Genomic DNA, 22,900 nt, shown 5'->3' with positions numbered 1-22,900 from the left:
AGAGACAGAAAGAGCACAAGCAGTAGGAGAGGAAAAAGCAGACTCCCCGCTGAGCTGGGAGCCTGACATGGGGCTCGATCCCAGGACCTGAAGATCATGTCCCAAGCCGAAGGCAGACCTTCAACCATCTGAGCCACCCAGGCGCCCTGAAAGAGTCTCAATTTTTAAAAATTTATTTTAAATAGGTAAATCTTTCACCTTCAGTATTTTTACAGGTTCTGGTTTTTTTTTTTTTTTTTTACCTGTATCCAGAGTACCCTTTTTCAATAGTAAGCTCTTCAATATTTTTAAAATTTATTTTATTTTATTTTTTTAGTTCTTTAATATTTTTAAAGACAAAATTCATCAAGGAAGTTGTCTGTGGTTTCTTTGAATGTTTCACAAATTTTAAGCCTACTCAATTTAATATTCTGGCATAGAACATAAATTTATACAATTAAAAAAGGACTTCCCTCAGAAGATTCTTCTCACAGGTCAGGATATTCCAGAGTACAATTAGCAAATTTCAAAATTATGTCATTCACTTTTTCAGCTTTTAATGTACAATTTGTTCAATTCTTTTTTTTTTTTTTAAGATTTTATTTATTTATTTGACAGAGACACAGCGAGAGAGGGAACACAAGCAGGGGGAGTGGGAGAGGGAGAAGCAGGCTTCCTACCAAGCAGGGAGCCTGATGTGGGACTCAATCCCAGGACCCTGGGATCATGACCTGAGCCGAAGGCAGACGCTTAACAACTGAGCCACCCAGGCGCTTCTGTTCAATTCTTATTTGCTTTTGTAGGGATATATTTTAGTATGTTCCTGTGCATAAGCTTTGTTTTCATTAACTGCATTTTACTAAAAGCTTCAAAGCCTTAAGTTGAAGGCTTAAATTAAAGATTGTTAACTGATTTTGAGCAAGATGCAACTAAGACTTAGGGAACTTGTTTCCAGTAATAATAATACCATCATTATAGGACAACTAGGTTTTATAAAGTCACTCTTCATGGGGTAACTTGGTGATGGGCATTAAGGAGGTACTTGATGTGATGAGCACTGGGTGTTATATGCAACTAATGAATCATTGAACACTACATCTAAAACTAATGATGTACTATATGTTGGCTAATTGAATTTAAATTAAAAAAAATTCACTCTTCAAAGGCTCAAATATTTAGAAAATCTGATTGATGATAGGCAAAAGAGAAAGCATCTTATGCAATGCTGAAGTATTTTTATGTATTTAATATCAGTTTGTTACAAAAATTTTGTTATCCTGGGTATTAATAAAATGATCTCAAAATTTGACAACTATGGCTTCTGTTTTGATTGGTACATTATCACAGTGCATTTGGTTATGAATTATACTTTCAATTTGAAGTACATATGTGTTTCATAGATATCTAAATTCAGTAAGTACATTGTTTTTGCTACAGTGCTATGCTCAACCAAAATGTTGTATTACTGTAAAAATTAAGAATTTTATCTTTACCATTGAACTTTTCAAATGAAGTTAGATAGAATTCCCAATAATAGATGTTTCGCTTCCACAGAATAAACTTCTAGAAGCTTTACTTTGTTTCCATGAGCTGAAGAGAAGAAGACTAAACCATTATTGGAATCAATCTGACTGATTTTCTATTTAAACCTTCTGATGACATTGAGATAAAACCAGTATCACTTAATTGATTGAAAAATTATTTTACTAATGGAGACAACGTATTAACAGCTATAACTTTACTTCATACTTAAATTAGAAAACTTAAAATGAAAAATGAACAAAATTAATTTAGATCCACTGTCATCTGTTTTAATGCTGAATGTTCAGTACAATAGCCACAGCCACAGGTGGCTATTTAGATTTTAATTAAAGTTAACTAAATTTAAAATTCAGTTCCTCAGTTGCATGAGTCACATTTTAAACCACAATTTAATTGCTCAGGAGCCTGATATAGACCATTTCCATTGTCTAAGAAAGTTCTGTTGGACAGTACTACATTATGAAAAGTCATGCCCAGCAAGATGCAGACTCACTTTCTGCAGCTGTAGAAGCATGGTTTTCAGGGAGTCACAAGATAATCACTAACTTACAAAGTAGATGCTCAGGTTTCTTCAGGAATTTTGTGTTTTCTGACTTTCTGTGGTTGGTGTCATCACTCCAGCCCCCATGATAAACGTCAACTAACATTTTGTTCATGTCACATTTCCATTATCAACTTCTTGAGAAGCAGAAATGTAGTATTTAATTTTTTGTTTAACATGTACTTGATAGCTTTTTTTTAGTTGCTACTGAAAGGTATTTTATTAAAAGGCATAATCAATAATGAAATTAACATTTAGTTTTATTCCTATGGTAAATGACAAAAACACTGTCAAGATATTCAGACTACTCTAAAAGCTCAACTTAACTATTTAACTTAACTATTTCTTGCATATATTTCTCACTAATTCCACTGTATTTCACTCTAATTTTCCATTAGTACTACCAACTGGCAGCTGCAACTTTCTACATCTCCCTCACTGGCTGGCTGATTGCACCAAATAGTCAGTAGGGACAGCAGTATTCAGTAGGGACAGCGATATGAAGTACTTACCCCATCACCACTGAAGACTGAAAGAAATCGCTGTAGGGCCTCTTGACTGACTTCACTTTGGTTTTTGTCTGTTAGCACCTGTTGTCTGTGAAAGGAGGTATTAGTAATGTTGCATCAAGAAAGGATTGGAATGGGGAGATGGGTAATCACTTGTCTTTCAGATTTACCTATGTGATAAAGTGAGAATTCTATTCATTGTACATGTTTCACTACTAAACAAGATCATGGCAGAAGCTGGAAGTGCAAAGAAGAGGTCTGTCAAACTCACCCAACCAGTTTTGTTGCAAATAATACTAATATATTTTTTTAGAAGATACTACATTTTATTTATTTTTTAGAATTTATGTATTTTTTTAGTAACCTCTACACCCAACATGGGGCTTGAACTCACAACTCGAGATTAAGAGTCATATGCTTTTCCGACTGAGCCAGCCAGGTGCCCCAATAATAATATGTCTTAAAATAAAAAAATTGAGGACAGGGGCGCCTGGGTGGCACAGTTGTTAAGCATCTGCCTTCGGCTCAGGTCATGATCTGAGGGTCCTGGGATCGAGTCCCACATCAGGTTCCCTGCTCCTCGGGAAGCCTGCTTCTCCCTCTCCCCCTGCTTGTGTTCCCTCTCTCGCTCTGTCCCTCTCTGTCAAATAAATAAATAAAATCTTTAAAAAAAAAAATTGAGGACAGATTCTAAACCAGCTGGATGTATAAATCAGGAATGTCCTAGTCTGGGGCGCCTGGGTGGCTCATTCAGTTAAGTACCTGCCTTCGGTTCAGGTCATGATCCCAGGGTCCTGGGATCAAGCCCGCTTCTGGCTTCTTGCTCAGCAGGGAGTCTGCTCTTCCCTCTGCCTCTCCCCCTGGCTTGTGCTTTCTCTCTCGCCCTCTCTCAAATAAATAAAATCTTTAAAAAAACAAAAATATCCTAGGCAAAAAGACTAATGGTCCTTCTGTTTATTTCCTATAGAAGGGAGTCCAAGCTCCTTACTCTTGGATTAAGATCCTTGTAAATAGGGTGACCCCCAATCTGCATTTTCTTTCTCAATTTCCTGTACTGTCTGCTCTAAGTGAACTCCCTCATATTTTACTAACTTGGTATTTTGGTTTATGTGGTTTCCTCTGTTTGGAACTGCTCTTTTCACCAATCTCAGCATATCCAGTTCTACTTGCCCTGCTTGCCCTTTGACTTCCCAGTGTAGATACCACCTTTCTTATGAACCTCTACAGTCCTTTATGTAGCTTCTCTTTGCCATTTGCCATGTTATTTTTGTATTTTGTTTGCTTTTGTATGTGTCAGGACACATACAGATAGGACACATACCAAATGAATATAAGCACCAGGAAGACAAGGGGTTTAAAACAAGATTTGAGAGATAACAGATGGCCATTTGAATAATCAGCTTTGGATAATTGAACTCTTGTATCCATCCACTTATTCATTCAACAAACATTTATCAAGACTTCTATATGTCAGAGATTGCTTTGTGCTAGAGGCACAACGGTGAGCAAGGTAGACTTTGTCCCTGTTGTTAACAAAAATTACCCATTCATCTTTCTTACATTATTACAGATAAAGAATTTTATGCCACGGAGAAACTGGAGAGAACATTAAATTCACCTTTCATTTTATAGGATAGGAGATTAGCAGGCTTTGTTATTGAGGTTTATGTATGTAAAATGAGAAAACATTGACTAACACTGATTTTATTGGAAAAAAGATAAAGTATTCCAAAAAAATTAATAGGCCTGAAACTGGGTGACTTTTTTTTTTTTCTTTTCTGAAACTTGGACGACATCTTAATGAGTGTGTTTCCTTCACAGTTATATTGTGACTTGTGGAAGTGATGGTGATGTGAGGATTTGGGAAGACTTGGATGATGATGACCCTAAGTCCATTAACGTTGGAGAAAAGGCATATTCATGTGCTTTGAAGGTATTAAAAACATTTATAGCAACCGATGAGAAATGATACTGCTGTGTGATTTTTTTATGTATGGGTGAAGAATATTTTTGTTGAAGTTTTGAATGTAAATGTACTTTTTGTTTGTTTCTCTTATGAAATAATAATATTCAAATATGTATAATAATGCCATAAATTGCCTGAAATTTTTACAAGTAAAATCTGAATCTGAATGGGTTTAAAATCTGGATGGTTTATTAAAGGTGATTAATGGTTTATTAGTGGTAAACTAATTAAGATATTTGCAAGAAATTATACTTTTTCTTTTGAGATTTAGATGTTCCCTTTTTTTCCCTTTGAGAGAAAACTCCATGGCATTTTCACGTTTTTAGTTCACTAATTTAGACAACTAATTACACTAGAAAAGAGGAATATTTTAACTTTTTCAAGACATATACATGTTTCGTGTTTCTAATGTTTTATGTAAGGTAAATATGCGAGTGATATCTGTAGGTTATTTGGAGAATGGAGACATGTTTTCAGAAGGCCTTTGCAAACTAAGTATGTAAAAGCCACTAAGCTTTTTATTTGTGATGAATTTTGAGTATTGTATTTGGGTAGAAAAAATATTTTCACAGGATTCATGTTTTTTTCAAACTCAGGCTCATTAGGGTAGATGAATGAGATGGTCTTTAGATACTTTAGATATTCTTTTTTAAATGTTATATATAGGGGCACTTGGGTGGCGCAGTCTGTTAAGCTTCTGACTCTTGGTTTCGGCTCTGGTCGTGGTCTCAGGGTTGTGAGATTGAGCCCTGTGTCAGGCTCTGTGCTCATCGTGGAGTCTGCTTGAGTTTCTCTCTCTCTCTCCCCCTCCTGCTCATTCTCGCATGCGTGCACGTGCTCTCTCTCAAATAAATAAATAAATCTTAAAAAAAATAAAATGGTCATATATAATGGAAAATATATTCCCAGATGGAAAAATATAAACGACCAACATATATTAGATACAAGTTAAATTTCACTAATAAGCAAAGAAGTACAAATTAAACAATTGGATTTTTTTTTTCTATCAGATTGGCAAGGATGAAAAATATTGCTAATTCCGTAATAGTGAGGATTTGAAGAAGTAAGTATTTGTTAAGGAAAAACACTCTCCCATCTTTTTCCTTTACTCTCACACTACTACCTTCCTCGTAACACTTCCAACACCAGATGTGTGGGTTTTTTCCCCTACATCAAAGCAATTCTCTGCAATACTGGCTGGGTGTCCTACAGTTCAGTTAAATTTGGACACTGACAGGAGTGAGCATAGACCTTATAGGTCAGGGGCTCAGTCCCACGAGACTGCCCCCACTTTAGATAACAGTTGTAAGTAGTAGGTCCCCAGGTTACCCACAGCATCTGTCCTACTTGGCTATAAATCAGAGGTTCCCACGACCCCCTACTTGGAGTCAGTCTTTTGCTACAACAGCTCACAGAATTCAGGGAAACACTCCTACCAGTTCATTATATAGTGAAATATAGATAAAGGATACAGGTGAACAGCCAGATGAAGAGATACATAGGATAAGGTCTGAAAGGCTCTTTTTTTCCCATGGAGTTGGGGTCCTCCACCCTCCTGTTACGGGGATGTGTTCACCAAGCCGGAAGCTCCTTGAACCCCATACCATTGGGATTTTTATGGAGGCTTCATTATTGGCATAATTTGATTATGCCATTATTAACTCCATTTCCAGCCCTTCTCCCTTTCCCAGATGATGATGGGATAAGGCTGAAAGTTCCAAGCTTCTAATCATGGTTTGATTTTTCTGATGAGCAGCCCTCATCCTGAAGCTATCCAGGAGTCCACCAAGAATTGCCTCCTTAGGAATGTCTTTTCTATCAAATTTCAAGGGATTTAAGAGCTTTGTGTCAGGAACTGGGATCAAAGACCAAATATTAGAGCAAAAGCTGCTCCTAGTAGTCTTGTCACTTAGGAAATTACAAGGGTTTTAGGAACTCTGTGCCAGGAATGGGAGGCAGAGACCAATATGTATTTTCTGTTATTTTACAGTATTGCACAACAGTTGTTGGAAGTGTAACTGGGGAGTTTTGTTTTTTTTTGTTTTTTGGGGGGAGAAGGGCAGAGGGAGGAGAGAGAGAATCTTAAGCAGGCTCCACACAGGGCTCCATCTCATGAGCCTGAGATCATGACCTGAGCTGAAATCAAGTCAGATGCTTAACCAACTGAGCCACCCAGGTGCCCCTAGGGAGCTTTTTAAGAAGTGAATTCAGGGGTGTCTGGGTGGTTCAGTGGTTGAGCGACCTACTCTTGATTTCAGCTCGGTTCATGATCTCAGGGTGGTGAGATGGAGCCCCATGTTAGGCTCCGTGCTCCGTGCAGAGTCTTCTTGTCCCTCTCCCTCTGCTCTTCGCACCTTCCCCTTTTCTCACTTTCACTCTCTCAAATTTAAAAAAAAAAAAAAAGGGAGTAAATTCATGCTGTATATCAAACTTCGAATGCACACGGTCGTTTCTGGCTATTTACCCTGAGGGAATTCTTATACACTTTCATATTTGTGTGGTCAAGGATATTAGTAAAACTATTGTTTGTAATAGCAAAAGTTAGAACTAATTGAAGTATCCTTCAAGAGAGAATTTGTTTTGTAAAATTTTTTTTTTAAGATTTTATTTATTTATTTGAGAGATGGCAAGAGAAAACATGAGGGGGGCAGTGAGAAGAGGGAGAAGGAGGCTCCCTGCTGAGCAGAGAGCCTGACCCGGACTGGGGCTGGATCCCAGGACCCTGGGATCATGACCTGAGCTGAAGGCAGATGCTTAACCAACTGAACCACCCAGGCGCCCCTGTTTTATAAATTTTGGGAGACTTATGTAATGTATTACTACGTAGCCACACACACAAAAAGTGAGTGCTATATATCTTCGTCTGCAAAGATATTTATGGTGAGTTGAAAAATGAAGAAGAGTTGCAGAGTAGTCTGTATTGTGTAGTCTTATGTTTGTTAAAATAAAGGATATATGTACATAAATGTATATAAGAAAGTTAGAAAGACTTAACCCCAAAATGTTAATGGAGATTACTTCGTAAAAGTAGGGAAACTCACTCTGCCCAGAACAATTTCATGTTGTTATTTTTCTTCCACAGTATGTATGCACTGTATTTGTGTATGAAAAGACTTTAAAGAAGAAAAAAAAAGTGGTCTTGTAGTAGTTTCCTAGGGCAGCTGTAATAAATTTTCACAAACTTGGTGGCGTAAAACAACAGAAAATTATTGTCTCATAGTTCAGAAGGCAAAATGCCTGAAATTAAGGTGTGGGCAGGATTAGCTCCTTTGGAGGCCTGTCTGTTCCATGCCTCTCTTCTAGCTTCTGGTGGTTGCCAGTTATCCTCAGTGTTCCTTTATTGGAAGATACATCACTCCAGTCTCTGCCTCCGTCTTCACATTGCCCTTTTCTCTGTGTCTTTGTGTCTCACATCTCTCCATTTTCTTACAAGGCCATCAGTCATTAGATTTAAATCCTTTTTTTTTTTTTTTTTTAAAGATTTTATTAATTTTTTGACAGAGAGAGACACAGCGAGAGAGGGAACACAAGCAGGGGGAGTGGGAGAGGGAGAAGCAGGCTTCCCGCGGAGCAGGGAGCCCGACGCGGGGCTCGATCCCAGAACCCTGGGATCATGACCTGAGCCGAAGGCAGACGCTTAACGACTGAGCCACCCAGGCGCCCCTAAATCCTTTTTTTTTTTAAGATTTTATTTATTTATTTGACAGACAGAGAGAGACAGCGAGAGAGAGAACACAAGCAGGGGGAGTGGGAGAGGGAGAAGCAGGCTTTCCTCTGAGCAGGGAGCCCAACACCGGGCTCGATTCCAGGACCCAGGGATCATGACCCGAGCCAAAGGCAGACGCTCAACGACTGAGCTACCCAGGCGCCCCTAGATTTAGATCCTTAACTTACTACATGTGCAAAGACCCAATTTCTAAATAAGACCACATTCACGGGTACCTGGGCTTAGGACTTAGGCATGTCTTTTGGGGGCCATTATTCAATGAACTGCAAGTCTGATAGTCTGTGCTAAAATGTTTTCTTTGGCTTTAGGAATAGAGTTTATGGTACTTCATTGAAATGACATTACCACACAGCCATGTGAAGCTGACAATTTTACAACAGATTTCATTTAAAATATAATTGCTTATAAATATACTTTCTGTTTTTGGAGTCAGTGGTACAGGGAAGTACAGTTAGATGTTTTGTTTGAGAACAAAGTGGAGAAAATATCACTCTCCAAAATAGTGAAAATGAGATGAATCAACTGGTAGTAATAGTTAATGCTTGCATAGTATTTTACATTGTCAAAGCCTTTTAACAAAGATATGGGGAAGTATGTGAAATTACCTCCATTTTTTTCTTGGGAAAGTCAAAGCTCTGAGGAAGGTCAAATGGCACAGTTGGTAAGAGACACAGTGGGCTGGAGCTCAAGTCAGCCTGTGCTGGGATCCATTCTTCTCAATCCACTAGGGAGAAGAGTGATCTGACCCGATCCCTGATCCTTTGGGTGTTTTCTTTTTTTTAATTTTACTAGTTGATAAAGTACTGATAGTGATGTGGTTTCCCAGTAGATTTGTTGGAAATTGACTTCAAAGCAAGTCCTTTATTCAGGTCTCTTGGGTGAGTAAGTACAGATATATACTTTAATATTTTCACATGAATAGAGGACCAGTTAATGGTTTATTAAAGAATTACCAAAATTCTTTACTAGATCTAACAGGAGGCTTAGTCAGATTCTACTGAGACATCTGTCTGCCAAGTAAAGCACAGCCAGGTTGCAAAATTCCTGTGCATGAACACAAATAGTTGGTGTTTCTGCAGTTTCTCTGAATCATCAGTGTTGTCTTGAGTTGGTTATAGTTTTTCTTGAATTCTCTTCTTGTTTTCATATTTAAGTTGTTGTTTAGCTTCAACATGATAGATTTAGTGTATTGTGGATTGTTTAATTACTTACAGTAGTTACAATGTAGGCATAAGCAGTATTTTTCACCAATTTTCCAGTAATTGAAGATAAGTATGTATTATAGTTCAAATCTGAATCATCTATACTGTTACTTGAACAGATGTATGTATCTTCCCTAATTTTTCTATATAGTAACATGTCACTGTATTACTAAGTTCTTTTTCCGTTGGAGTGGGAGCAGGTGCTGTAGATAAGCGGAGGGTCTTACATGTGCAAATATGACTGAGACCTGTTGCTGTAGGATATTCATTAACAAACTTGAGTAATTTATTTCTTTGGCAGTTAGCATTTAATCTCAATAAATTGGCCATATGAATTATCAGAGCATGTATGGTTGGTAGACTATGATTTAGTCTGTCAGGACTTAGTTCCTCCTAGAGAAGTAATAAAATTAAGGTTCTAGGGCAGATACTTGACCTTTTATGATTCTTAGCCAAAATCTATGCAGAGCAGTGGTGTCTGCTGATCATTTTCAGATCCTAAAACTTGGTTTATTTAATGTTTTTATTATTTTCTAAGAAAGTTATTTATATTTTTAATTCCAGTATAATTAACGTACAGTGTTATATTAGTTCCAGTTGTACAATATAGTAATTCTCAACAGTTTTACAGTGCTCAGCATTATAAGTGTATTCTTTTTAGGATCTTCCTACTTGCTGTCTTCCTATTTAGTGTTTTTAAAGAGAAGCCATGGATTCTGCATTTAGATTTTACCTATTCCAAAAAGGCATCTAATGATTTTATCGTGGAAACACAGGGCAACACTATGGTGGTTGTTGATGTATGATGTGCTGTTCCCTCACTGAGACTAGCTGTGTTTTTTCTCTGAAAAACTCTCTTGAGTCTCTTTCATGACACTTGGGGATGCATAAAAATACTATTTAAATCATTTTCTTGTCAGAAGTAAATGAAAATCCAGAGGCCAAAAATTTGGCTGGTGAAGGGAGAATTAAATTCCATAAAGGTTAGTAAGTAAATTTTTCTTGCTAATAGACACTTCAGGAAACTTGTACATTGAGTGATGATTTTCCTCTTGACATTAACTACATTTATAAATTTTTATGTTTTTTTATAGGATTGTTAAGTGTGGAAAGACTCAATTGATTTGGATTTTTTTGCCAATGTTTCTTTTAGAATGGGAAATTGGTCACTGCAGTATCCAATAATACTATTCAAGTCCACACATTTCCTGAAGGAGTTCCAGATGGTATATTGACTCGCTTCACCACAAATGCAAACCATGTGGTCTTTAATGGGGATGGTACAAAAATTGCTGCCGGATCTAGGTAAGGCCCTCTGGTACCAGAAAAGAAAGTAATATTAGAACAGAATGGCCTCATTCATTGGCTTCAGGGTTACATTTTCAGGACATTTCTGTCCTGAAAGACATTTCTGTCCATTTCAGGACATTTCTGTCCCTTCTGTGAGTGTGTGTGTGTGTGTGACGTAATTTTTTGCGGGGTGGGGAGGCTTCAGAGGGAGAGGGAGACAGAGAACTTTAAGTAGGCTCCATGCCCAGCGCAGAGCCTGATGTGGGGCTCTATCTCACAACCCCAAGGTCATGACCTGAGCTGAAATCAGGAGTCAGATGTTTAACCAACTGAGCCACCCAGGTGTCCCACTTAATTTTTATATTCAAGTCTTTAGTAAAGGTTTTTGAGGGCAACCTTGTGCTTCTTTGTGAATTGACATATCTTGCTTTGCAGACAGCATGTTCAGTGAATGCTGAAAAAGATTGGGGAAACATGATAGTTTGATACGAAATTTTAAAAATCATTTCGGGTAGAACCTGGACTGTCAGTATTTTTGTTGTTTCTCTTGATGCTTATTTGTCATAGGGAAAAAAAGAAAGGAACTAATGAATTGCTGAGGTCAAGTAAAAGGCATAGTACTTTTTTTTTCTTTTTTTTAAGGATTTATTTATTTTAGATTGTGCATGAGCAGGGGGAGGGAGAGAGAAAATCTCAAGCAGACCTGCTGAGTGTGGAGCCAACACAGGGCTGGATCCCAGGACCCTGAGATCATGACCTGAGCCGATATCAAGAGCTGGCCTCTTAACCAACTGAGCTACCCAGGTGTCCCTGACATAGTACTTTTTTTTTTTTTTTTTTTAAGATTTTATTTATTTATTTGACAGAGATTGACACAGCGAGAGAGGGAACACAAGCAGGGGGAGTGGGAGAGGGAGAAGCAGGCTTTCCTGCAGAGCAGGGAGCCCGACATGGGGCTCGATTCCGGGACCCAGGGATCATGACCTGAGCCGAAGGCAGACGCTTAACGACTGAGCCACCCAGGCGCCCTTGACATAGTACTTTTAAAAGTGGTTGTGACTTAAAAATAAAAATGGTTGGGACTTTAATTAATAAATAATAGAAGCTTAAAATGTAACTAAGGAAACCAGTTAGGAAGTATTTGTAGTTTATTTATTTATTTATTTTTTTAAAGATTTTATTTACTTGTCAGAGAGAGAGCACAAGCAGAGGGAGAGGCAGGCAGAGGGAGAAGCAGGCTCCCTGCTGAGCAAGGAGCCTGATGTGGGACTCGATCCCAGGACCAGGGTATCAAGACCTGAGCTGAAGGCAGGTGCTCAACCGACTGAGCCACCCAAGCATCCCAAAGTGTTTGTATTTTAAAGGGAAATCCTGAGTTGTGTTTTTAGTATCTTCACTGGGCAAGATTAAAAAGTAGGTCCTTAAATTTGGGTGCCAAATCCTACATGTTGCTGTAAAGAAATTATGACATTTACTCTTGTGATTTTGAAATATTTGGGTCATAGATTTTAGGAGAGGCTTTTGTATGGGTATTTATTAATGTCCGTTATACATTACTCTTACTGTTCATAGTGATTTTCTAGTCAAAGTTGTGGATGTGATGGATTGCAGCCAACAGAAAACATTTCGAGGACATGATGCTCCTGTTTTAAGTCTTTCCTTTGATCCTAAGGACATCTTTCTGGTAATCATTTTTTCCCTTTGTTCTTTTTTTTTTTTCCTTCAGTATGTTTAAAATTGTAAGAGAATTAGCAGAAAATTTCACACAGTTGATGAAAAGGCTATTTGGTTTATCAGTTGAACCAGTTTCCATATGGTATTATGGCTGTAACTATAGAGAAATTTATTGTTTTATTCCTGCAGGCATCAGCTAGTTGTGATGGAACTGTCAAAGTGTGGCAAATTTCAGATCAGGTAAACTTATCAATTTGAATTTAAGACTTTATGCTCGTTTCTGTCATAAATGAGGTGTTACATAGCTTTGGACTAAATTAATAATTCTTTTTCTTTATAGTTTGTTTCTTTTGAGTAGCATTGAATACTGTTTTTGTCATCAAATTCTATAATAATCTAATGTGAAAGTGTGTTGAAGACTAACTGTACCCAATCACAAGGGAAATAGATTTATAGTTCAGTTTTAGGTTTTATAAATCAGTGGGGAAAAATCAGTCAGTATATATTTACTATACTATGAACTACCATGTGTTGGGATCTTGATGTTAGGGATACAAAAATAAAATAAGACATTGGCCATACTTTATTTGGAGAGTCACATAAATGACTTATTCTAACCAACCTGATAAAAGTTTTAAAGGAGGTATGAAGAAAGAGCTCTCTGGATTGGCAGAGGGAACCATTAATTTTTCCTGAGGCATTCTAGAGATACTGTGGCTGCTGAGAAAAGTATCCCCCGCAGGGTATGCCTCAATAGCCACAGTTTTTTCCCCTTATGTTTGAAATGTTTAAAAGGGTTGACTTTGATACCTTAACATTTTATAGGAGATTTCTTAACTTTATCTTTGTAGATGTTTTAAGATTTTAATGTATTGGTTTTTCTTTTAAATGTGTGTGTATATACGTTTATTCAGTGAGTATATTGTTCGCTTATTCTACATAAGAAATACGCTTATTTAGTTATTTAAGATTTGTGCTTTTTATACCTCTGAATTATTTAAAGTAATTTAGGTAAATCAGATATCGTAGTTAGATGAAAGTGAATCAAGTGGCTTTTTTCATAGCAGTATGTCAGTTTGAAGAAAGCACCTATGAAATATATTCCATTCTGCATATCTCTTGGAGAAGTTTCATAAAGGGAAATAAACTTTCTTTTTTAAAATATCAGACATGTACTGTTAGTTGGCCACTGCTACAAAAATGCAATGATGTGATAAATGCAAAATCAATCTGCAGACTTGCTTGGCAGCCAAAAAGTGGGAAGGTAAGTGACTCTTACTCTTCAGCCTTTGTTTTAGGTATTTCTTCTAGTTCTTGTCAACTTTGAATGTGAGAATAGTAGAATTCGTTTTTTTTAAATTGTAACTGTTTCATTTAGGTTGTAAGTTTTAGTGCCCCAAGCCAACCAATTAATATTGATATGTTTTAAGAAACATTTTAACTTTGGGAGTGGCTGGGTGACTCTGTTGGTTAAAGCATCCGACTCGTGGTGTGGGCTCAGGTCTCAATCTCTCAGGGTTGTGGGTTCAAGCCCCAGGTTGGGCTCCAGCCTACTTAAAAAACAAAATAAAACAAAACATTTTAACTTTGTAAAGGTTCTTTCCTTGTATGAATTAATTTTATATTCTTCTTTATTTTTGTATTTAATGGAACAACTCTGGAAACAGTCTTGTTATGTCTACTCTTACTAGTAGTGTTTAACATTTTGGAGGTAGTAGCTGATAGGCAGGAGATAGGAACTGTTTGAAAAGAGGAAGAATACTTATTATTTACAAATGAAATGGTTGACTATAAGGAGATCTTAAGAAATCAACTGAGGGAAAAATATTATTAGTAAGAAAATCCAGTAAGGTAGTTGGAAACAAACTAATATACAAAACCAATAATAATCCTATATATAAATAATAGCCATTTAGAAAATATATGGTGGAGAAAAAAATGATGCATTTACTGTAAAATCAAAAAAGATGAAATAACAAGGGTAAACTTACCAAAAATGTGAAAGGGCTATATAAAGAAAACTTTAACATTCTATCAAGAAGAGTAAAAGAAGACTTAAATAGAAAAATATATTCCATTTTTAGAAAGGAATTTTCAATATAAAAATGTCAGTTCTTTCTGGGGCGCCTGGGTGGCTCAGATGGTTAAGCATCTGCCTTCGGCTCAGGTCATCATCCCAGGGTCCTGGGATCGAGCCCCACATCGGGCTCCTGGCTCAGTGGGGGGCCTGCTTCTCCTTCTCCTTCTGCCTCTCTCCCTGCTCATGCTCTCTCTCTCTGTATCTCTGTGTCTCAAATGGATAAATAAAATCTTAAAAAAAAAAAAAGATGTCAGTTCTTTCTTAAATTAACCTGTAGTTTTTGAGAACATTCAAATATAAGATATCAGTACGATGTTTGAAGGGGACCATAGAGCCACCCAGGTACCCCAAGAGCTAATTTTCTTAATATTCAGAAAGTTCTTATAAGTCAGGGTGCCTGGATGGCTCAGTAGGTTAAGCGTCTGACTTTGGCTCAGGTCATGATCTCGGGATCCTGGGATCAAGCCCTACATTGGGCTCCCCACTTATTGGGGAGTTGGTTTGTCCCTCTGCCCCTCCCCCCACTAGTGCTCTCTCACATACAGACTGTCTCTCTCTCAAATAAATAGTCTTTAAAAAAAAAAAAAGTTCTTAAAAATCAATAAGATCCAGGGTGCCTGCCTGGCTCGTTTGGAGGAGTGTGTAACTCTTGATCTCGGGGTTGTGAGTTTGAGCCCCACATTGGGTGTAGAGATTACTTAAAAGTAAAATCTTGGGGCGTCTGGGTGGCTCAGTTGGTTAAGCCACTGCCTTCTGCTCAGGTCATGATCCCAGGGTCCTGGGATCGAGCCCCGCATCGGGCTCCCTGCTCAGCAGGGAGTCTGCTTCTCCCTCTCCCTCTGCCTGCCGCTCTCCTTGCTTGTGCTCTCTCTGTGTCAAATACATAAATAAAATCTTTAAAAAAAAAAAAAAGAAAAAAGTAAAATCTTTTGGGGCACCTGGGTGGCTCAGTTGGTTAAATGTCTGCCTTCAGCTCAGGTCATGATCTCAGGGTCCTGGGATCAAGCCCCACATCGGGCTCCCTGCTCAGTGGGGACTCTGCTTCTCCCTCTCCCTTGGCCTGTCTACCCCTGCTTGTTTTCTCTCTCTCTCTGAAATAAATAAATAAAATCTTTGAAAAAAAATAAAAATAAAATCTTTCCAAAAAAAAAAAGTCAATAAGATCCTAATAGAAAGGTGGTCATGGACATGAACAGTGTACATAAAAAGATAATATAGGTGACTTAATGTATGAAAGTATATGCAACCTTTCATACCAAAAGAAATACAAATTGAAGCTCTTGTGATAGCCTGTTTTTCATTTATCGGATGTTCAAACATCAAAAGTTTGATTATATACTATGTGGAAGAGAGTGGCAGTTTTTATCAGAATGAACCAACAGTACTAGTTCTAGGCATAAATCCTATAAGCGTATTTATATATATGCATTACAGGGTATGTATAATGAAAATGTTGCATCACTGTTTATAGTAGCAAAAGAATAGGAACATACTAAATGTTTATTAATAGGAACTGGTTAAATAAATCCTGGTATTCCTGAAAGTAGGATATTCTGCAATTGTTAAAGTGAGGTAGATCTGTATGTCCTCATTGGGAATAGTCTTCTGATACATTGTGAAATAAAAAACATCAAGCTGTAGAGCAGTAGGTATAAATAGAATTCTATTGTTTATTGTGTATGTACTTGGTGTATATATATATGTACCTATGAATTCTTTTTTTTTTTAAAGATTTTATTTATTTGACAGAGAGCAAGCACAAGTAAGGGGGAGAAGCAGAGGGAGTGGGAGAAGCAGACTCCTGGCTGAGCAGGGAGCATGACAAGGGGCTCAATCCCAGGACCGCGGGATCATGACCTGAGCCGAAGGCAGATGCTTAACTGACTGAGCCACCCAGGCACCCCTGTACCTATGCATTCTTGTGCAGTCTATGCTTATGTGTACCTTTGGGAAGTAGAAATAGGATTTAGGGGTGGGAGGGAGACTTTCTTTTAATATATGCCTTTTGTAGCATGTAAACTCTTAAGACGACTACGTTCTGCATTAAAGTGATAGTTGAGGATTTAGTATGTATTTTTTCTTTGCTCATGAAACATTAATCTAATTTAAAAATCAATACAATTAACATAGTTTTTCTGTTCATAAATATTTTTCTCTTTTTTGTATAAACATGGAAATACTGTATTTTTTCTATTAGTCTCTTTCTTCGGAAGAATGTGTAAGAAGATCAGTTTCCTTTTCTTAAGATATTTAAAGCATTCTGGACCTATTTCTTTCCTTTTGGCAAATGAGATGAATGTTTAGATCCAAAGGACTTAGATTCCTGAGAAGTAGTATCAAAAAAAAGTAACTACAAGTGCTCTGGTTTTCAGTGTAAGCAATAGAGTGATCACTCATTCTTTGCTTATCAAAATTTTAAGTAATTTTCTGAGTTTTGTTAGTTGCCAATTAAAGTACAATTTTGCTTTATGTTTCATAGTCTTATTTGGATGATTTTTTTTTCTTTTTTTCTCTCTAATTTAATGTAAACTTTTGTTTAAATCATTTATCTTTCCTAATAGTTACTGGCAGTTCCTGTGGAAAAGTCTGTTAAGCTATATAGAAGAGAAACATGGAATAATCAACATGATCTTTCAGATAATTTCATCTCTCAGGTACGTTTTGTAAGTGAAACTTTCATTAGGCTAACAGGAATATTTCACGCATACTTTGCCTAAATACAGTTGTAGTTAAGTATTGTTGGACATGGAGAACAACCTCAAATTTTGTGCATGTGTCCACCTTTTGCCCCTCAGCCTTTCTTCATTTAGCCAGTAACTGGACAGTAGATAGGTCTTTGCTAGGTCCTTTGTGAACTCTCTCCTTGTGAAATTTGATAAGACAATCTCTTAATTTATAAGAAGTCAAATTTAACCCTAACATAGTATTAGAACATGTTATTTTCACATTATCAGTAATTCATTAGCCTTTATTGTTAAGTGAGTTTCATTGAGACTTATGATCATAGACTCTGGAATTTTAGAGCAGGAAATGTTCTATATTCTCTTTCTCTTCTTCTCTTAAACATTTCCATTTGGCTCTCAAGAGGCCCAGTAGGTCAGCAGTGGCTTAATATGATTCACTTCACTTAGTATGGTTCTCTTCATCTTGATAGTGACAGCTGAGAGGATACTTTTTATGATTTCTCTTCTAGGATAATAACAGTTTTTAGATTTTGCTTTTAAAATTGTGCCAGTATAATTTTCTCATGGTAAACAAAGTAATAGCTGCTAGTGATAGTTGAATATTACTGAAAAAGAAAGTTAAAAAATAAGCAAACTGTCTTTCCATTTATGAATCAATTTAATTAGAAGTTACACAGAATATGAGTTGTAAAAATTTGAATTTGGTAATAAAATAAGTGTTTAGTTTCAAATTGTGCAAATTGTTATTTATTAATTGTTTTTCCTCATAGGCCCTAAATATAGTAACCTGGTCTCCCTGTGGGCAATATTTAGCTGCAGGGAGTATTAATGGTTTAATTATAGTTTGGAATGTGGAAACCAAAGATTGCATGGAAAGGTATGATTCAACATATCTTTTGTCTTTTTTTTTTTTCCAACTAATCTCTATACCCAATGTGGGGCTCAAACTCATGACCCTGGATGCTCTACTGACTGAGCCAGCCAGGCACCGCGTTTTGTCTTTTTTTTTTTCTTATTTCTATTAGATTTTTGCTTTATTATGAAATATTTCAAATTTTTGCAAGTATTAGATTGTCAGAATACAAACATAGAGTTATTAGTTTGTCAGAAGTCATTTAACCTTTTCTAACTAAAATTTACCTAAAGAAATGTATAGTTTATATACTTTTGGTAGTGTTTTAAGAACTCACTTTTTAATTTTTAGGGTGAAACATGAGAAAGGTTATGCAATTTGTGGCCTGGCATGGCATCCTACTTGTGGTCGAATAGCTTATACTGATGCAGAAGGAAATCTAGGGCTCCTGGAGAATGTTTGTGAACCCAGTGGAAAGACATCAAGCAGTAAGGTAATAAGTAATAGATGGTGAAATAGTTTCTTCAAAGTCTTTTGTGGTCATATGGTTTTGGAAAACACCACAAAATACATTACTTTCTTAGAAAATTATAATTCATGTTATTATATTAGATGTTCAGTAATGATTTATCACAAAGAAAACTGTTTAAACTTGTTTAACCTAATGTTTCCTAAATATATTTTACTGAGAAGCTTTTCCCCTCCATATAATGCCCATTTTTTTTTTTTAAAGATTTTTTTTTATTTAGTTATTTGACAGAGAAAGACACAGTGAGAGAGGGAACACAAGCAGGGGGAGGGGGAGAGGGAGAAGCAGGCTTCCCGCGGAGCAGGGAGCCAGATGCGGGGCTCGATCCCAGGAGCCTGGGATCATGACCTGAGCTGAAGGCAGACGCTTAACGACTGAGCCACCCAGGCGCCCCCATATAATGCCTATTAATATTCCTTGACTTTATAAAGAATACCATTATGAAATACTATTTTAGTATCCTGGTGTTTTGGAGATTGTTATTTAAATAAATATAGATAAAAATTAGAGTTAATAACTATAACTTAGTTTAGCCTATAAACCTTTTCTGCTCTGAATTAGCTTTAATTCTTAGAGCTACCCTTACATGTCTTAATGCTTAGCCATCTGGCCTTACTGAACTGCTTTAAACAGGCCACCTTGTTTTATACAACTCCTTGTTTTTGTTTGTTATTCTTCCTGCCTGGCAAATATACCCAGTCATATTTTAAGTCTTGGTTTAGGGTTCCAGTTAAAGATCATTCACTTAACATACCCATTTATGTTTACTCAGATACTGATACCTGGAACCCCTGGAAAATAGAAGCATGATGGGAAACTTAAGTTTAGCTTCTCAAAAAGTCAAAAAATTGACTCCTAAGACTGCAGTTGGGGGAAAGCGGAGATGCAATTCAGCCTGCCTGACTGAATCCCCCAATGATTCAGAATTTGGTAGCACTAGGCACTTCTAAAAGTGGGGTTGAAACCAGGAGGATTGGTTTAATAAACAAGTAGATATCTCTAGTCTCAACATTAGTGTGCACAGCTAGGTAACTGCTTTCCCTCACTGCCATGTATATTCTGGCAGAATGCTGGAGATTTGTCCTCTAGAAAAGGTACAACAGAGAAGGTGTCTGGTTGGTACACTAAGTACAGTTGAGCAGCATTGGGTGGAAGAGGAATACTGTACTGAAAAGGATTAAATGAAAATGTATATACTTGGATGTTAAAATTCCCAGCTTATTTTTCATACTTGGCTCCTACAGCATTGTCAGCCAGTCTTAGGCTTTTCAGGCAAGAGATTGGAAGAATCGTCTTTGGGGAATCTGTCCAAGAAAAAAAGACCTAAAGAGAGAGAAGATTCTTAACTCCAGGGAAAAAATTTATAAAAGGAAGGGAAAGTGATCACAATATACCACATTTATAAAATGAGGATAGGAATAATGTCTACCACCTAGAGTTTTATTGTGAGAATTATATGAATTATATATAGAATTAGAACAGTCTCTAGCACAACACTTTATAAGTTATTATTTTTATTCAACCGTGAATACCATTTACATGGTCATAATAATCTAAATTCTGTATATTGATCCAACCAAAATGAGAATATATCTATATTGGGAGGATTGGTGTAGGGGAATAGTGTACATACGTACAAGAGAGTAGGGGTGGTTGAAAATTACACCAAATCCTCATGTTTCCTAATATACAGAAGTTAATAGGATCAGTTTAATAGATAATGATTAAAACTGAAAAACCAAAAAAATAGCACTAGAATATTATTTAAAACTATGGAGGAAGATATCGAAAGAATCATCTAAAAGAATAGAAAAGTAAGTTGGAGGCTCTGCAGGAGGACTGTTTTCATTTTTATAATAAACCTTGTAATTGACTAATTTATATGCATGTGTAACATTATAAAAACAGAAAGTAAATTGAGAAACAGTTTTTAGTTCAAAGGTCACCTCTTATAAAACCTTAACCCTTATATCCAGAATTGCCCACTCTTCTTTTTGCTTTTATTCTTCACAGTACATATTTCTGTCATAACACCTCTAACACTTTATGGACCTCATCATAAGTATAAGGCAAAAATGCTCATTTTTTATTATTTATTTATTTGTTTGTTTTGTTTTGTTTTAATTTTTAATTTTTAATTTTTTTAAAGATTTTATTTATTCATTTATTTGAGAGAGTGAGAGAGAGAGAGAACATGAGAGGGGGGAAGGTCAGAGGGAGAAGCAGACTCCCTGCCGAGCAGGGAGCCCAATGCGGGACTCAATCCCGGGACTCCAGGATCATGACCTGAGCCGAAGGCAGTCGCTTAACCAACTGAGCCACCCAGGCGCCCTTTATTATTTATTTTTAAGATTTTATTTATTCATTTGAGACACAGAGATATACAGAGAGAGCATGAGCAGGGGGAGAGGCAGAGGGAGAGGGAGAGGCAGCTCCCCGCTGAGCCAGGAGCCCAGTGTGGGGCTCCATCCCAGGACCCTGGGATCATGACCTGAACCGAAGGCAGATGCTTAACCATCTGAGCCACCTAGGCGCCCCCCAAAAATCCTCATTTTTTTAATAAGAAAATCCAAAAAAAGTTTTTAACAAAGTGAGTACATAAACTTTTAGGACTATAGATAAAATAGTTAAATATAAAGAAAAAGTTAAATATTTTTGTAGAGCATTCAGTTCTTAATTATTCCTTTCAAATCATGTTTAAATACAGGAGTTTAGAAAAGCATATTTTTCCTGTTTTCTCATTTCATTAAACATTAGTTTTCTAGAACACAATTTTATGTACTTCCATCTAAAAGATTTGTGATAAAGTCCTTTTGAATCTGTTAATGGCACTCTCATTAGAATTTTATACCAAATTATAAGTTTCCATTGGCTTAACATTTGTACAGTTTTCATTTATCCTATAGGAGTCAGTTGTGAACTCTACAGTGTATCTGCTTACTATTGACTTTTTTCTTTTTTAAGATTTTATTTATTTGAGAGAGCAAGAGAGAGCGTGAGAGCATGAGCACGGTGGGGGGGGGGGCAGAGGGAGAAGCAGACTCCCTGCTGAGTAGGGAGCCCGACGCAGGGCTTGATCCCAGGACCCTGGGTTCATGACCTGAGCTGAAGACAGGTGCTCAACCGACTGAGCCACCCACTATTCACTTTTTAAAATGATCTCACTGGCTGGCTGAGTCCGTAGAGCATGCATCTCTTGATCTCAGGGTTTTGAGTTCGAGGCCCACGTTGGGCATGGAGATTACCCAACAAATATAGTAATGTGATCTCAAAAACTGTTTACAGTGATATCTGGGATCTACAATGGTAGATTCTACATCTACAACGTTCATATTCCTAGGAGTCAGGGATTAATGTTGAATTTCCTTGCCTCCTTTGTCTGTTGGTTCTATCCATTTACTTTTATAAGCATCCAAAAAAAAAAAAAAAGCCCATAAAAAAGCTAGCTTTAAATGAGATCATTGAAAGCAAACATATCCTACCTAAGCAAATAAAGTATATTTAAAATAAAAGTAAATGAGAGAATATCTTATAATAAGAGACTTTATGGGGACTTTAGGTGACTTCTCTGGAGAATGACTTTTGAGGAGTAAAATCTTGCCTTGTATTTGGGGTATATATAGTATTTCTTTACATATCTGTCCTACACTCCTGTCCCATCCATAGACTATAAGGCACTTAAAGTAAGGACTAGGTCTCACATAAATATATAGTCCTCGTAAGTACATTTATTAATTATTCTTGTTAGGGCATTTGTTTACTTTGTAGAATGTATAGGTGCATATTACAGAATTGCCTTTTGAGTAATTGAGTTTATCTAAATAGTTCACTAATACTTTGTAATTTATGTTAATTTGTTCAAGGTTTCTAGCAGAGTGGAAAAGGATTACAATGATCTTTTTGATGGAGATGATACAAATAATGCTGGTGATTTTCTAAATGACAATGCAGTTGAGACCCCCTCTTTTTCAAAGAGGATTATAAATGATGAGGAAGAGGATGACGACCTCATGCTGGCCTCAGGTCGTCCTAGACAGCGAAGTCACATCCTAGAAGATGATGAAAACTCAGTTGGTATGTATTGACTTTGTGGATCTGATTATCTGTCCTGTTGATTGATCTTTTCAATTTTTTATTAAAAGTATTATTTGAAGTCATTATTAAATTTGTAGAATGTAGCTAACGCAGTGTGCATAGAGGGAAATGTATTAAATATATGTTAGAAAGGTTTCAAATCAATGATCTAAGCTTCTGCTTTAGCAAGATTTAGAAAAAGAAGAGGAGGGGGGCCTGGGTGGCTCAGTCATTAAGCGCCTGCCTTCGG

The 22,900-nt window shown here is 36.8% G+C and overlaps 1 protein-coding gene across 2 annotated transcripts in view; it reads left to right on the top strand.

Moving 5' to 3' along the window:
• Positions 1–22,900, top strand: part of WDHD1 (WD repeat and HMG-box DNA binding protein 1) — a 59,037-nt gene that overhangs the window by 5,452 nt on the left and 30,685 nt on the right. The window contains exons 3-11 of one of the 2 annotated variants that reach the window (XM_032405156.1): positions 4,393–4,504; positions 10,620–10,771; positions 12,329–12,440; positions 12,620–12,670; positions 13,599–13,694; positions 17,072–17,164; positions 17,965–18,071; positions 18,399–18,540; positions 22,440–22,650. In XM_032405156.1, coding sequence (XP_032261047.1) covers positions 4,393–4,504; positions 10,620–10,771; positions 12,329–12,440; positions 12,620–12,670; positions 13,599–13,694; positions 17,072–17,164; positions 17,965–18,071; positions 18,399–18,540; positions 22,440–22,650 — 1,076 coding nt within the window. The remainder of the gene's footprint in view (positions 1–4,392; positions 4,505–10,619; positions 10,772–12,328; positions 12,441–12,619; positions 12,671–13,598; positions 13,695–17,071; positions 17,165–17,964; positions 18,072–18,398; positions 18,541–22,439; positions 22,651–22,900) is intronic. The other variant, XM_032405157.1, reaches the window with a different exon arrangement.

Source organism: Phoca vitulina, unplaced genomic scaffold, assembly GCF_004348235.1.
Source record: "Phoca vitulina isolate PV1807 unplaced genomic scaffold, GSC_HSeal_1.0 scaffold7, whole genome shotgun sequence".
In the NCBI taxonomy this organism is placed as follows: domain Eukaryota; kingdom Metazoa; phylum Chordata; class Mammalia; order Carnivora; family Phocidae; genus Phoca; species Phoca vitulina.
This window is presented reverse-complemented; position numbering and strand designations above follow the sequence as displayed.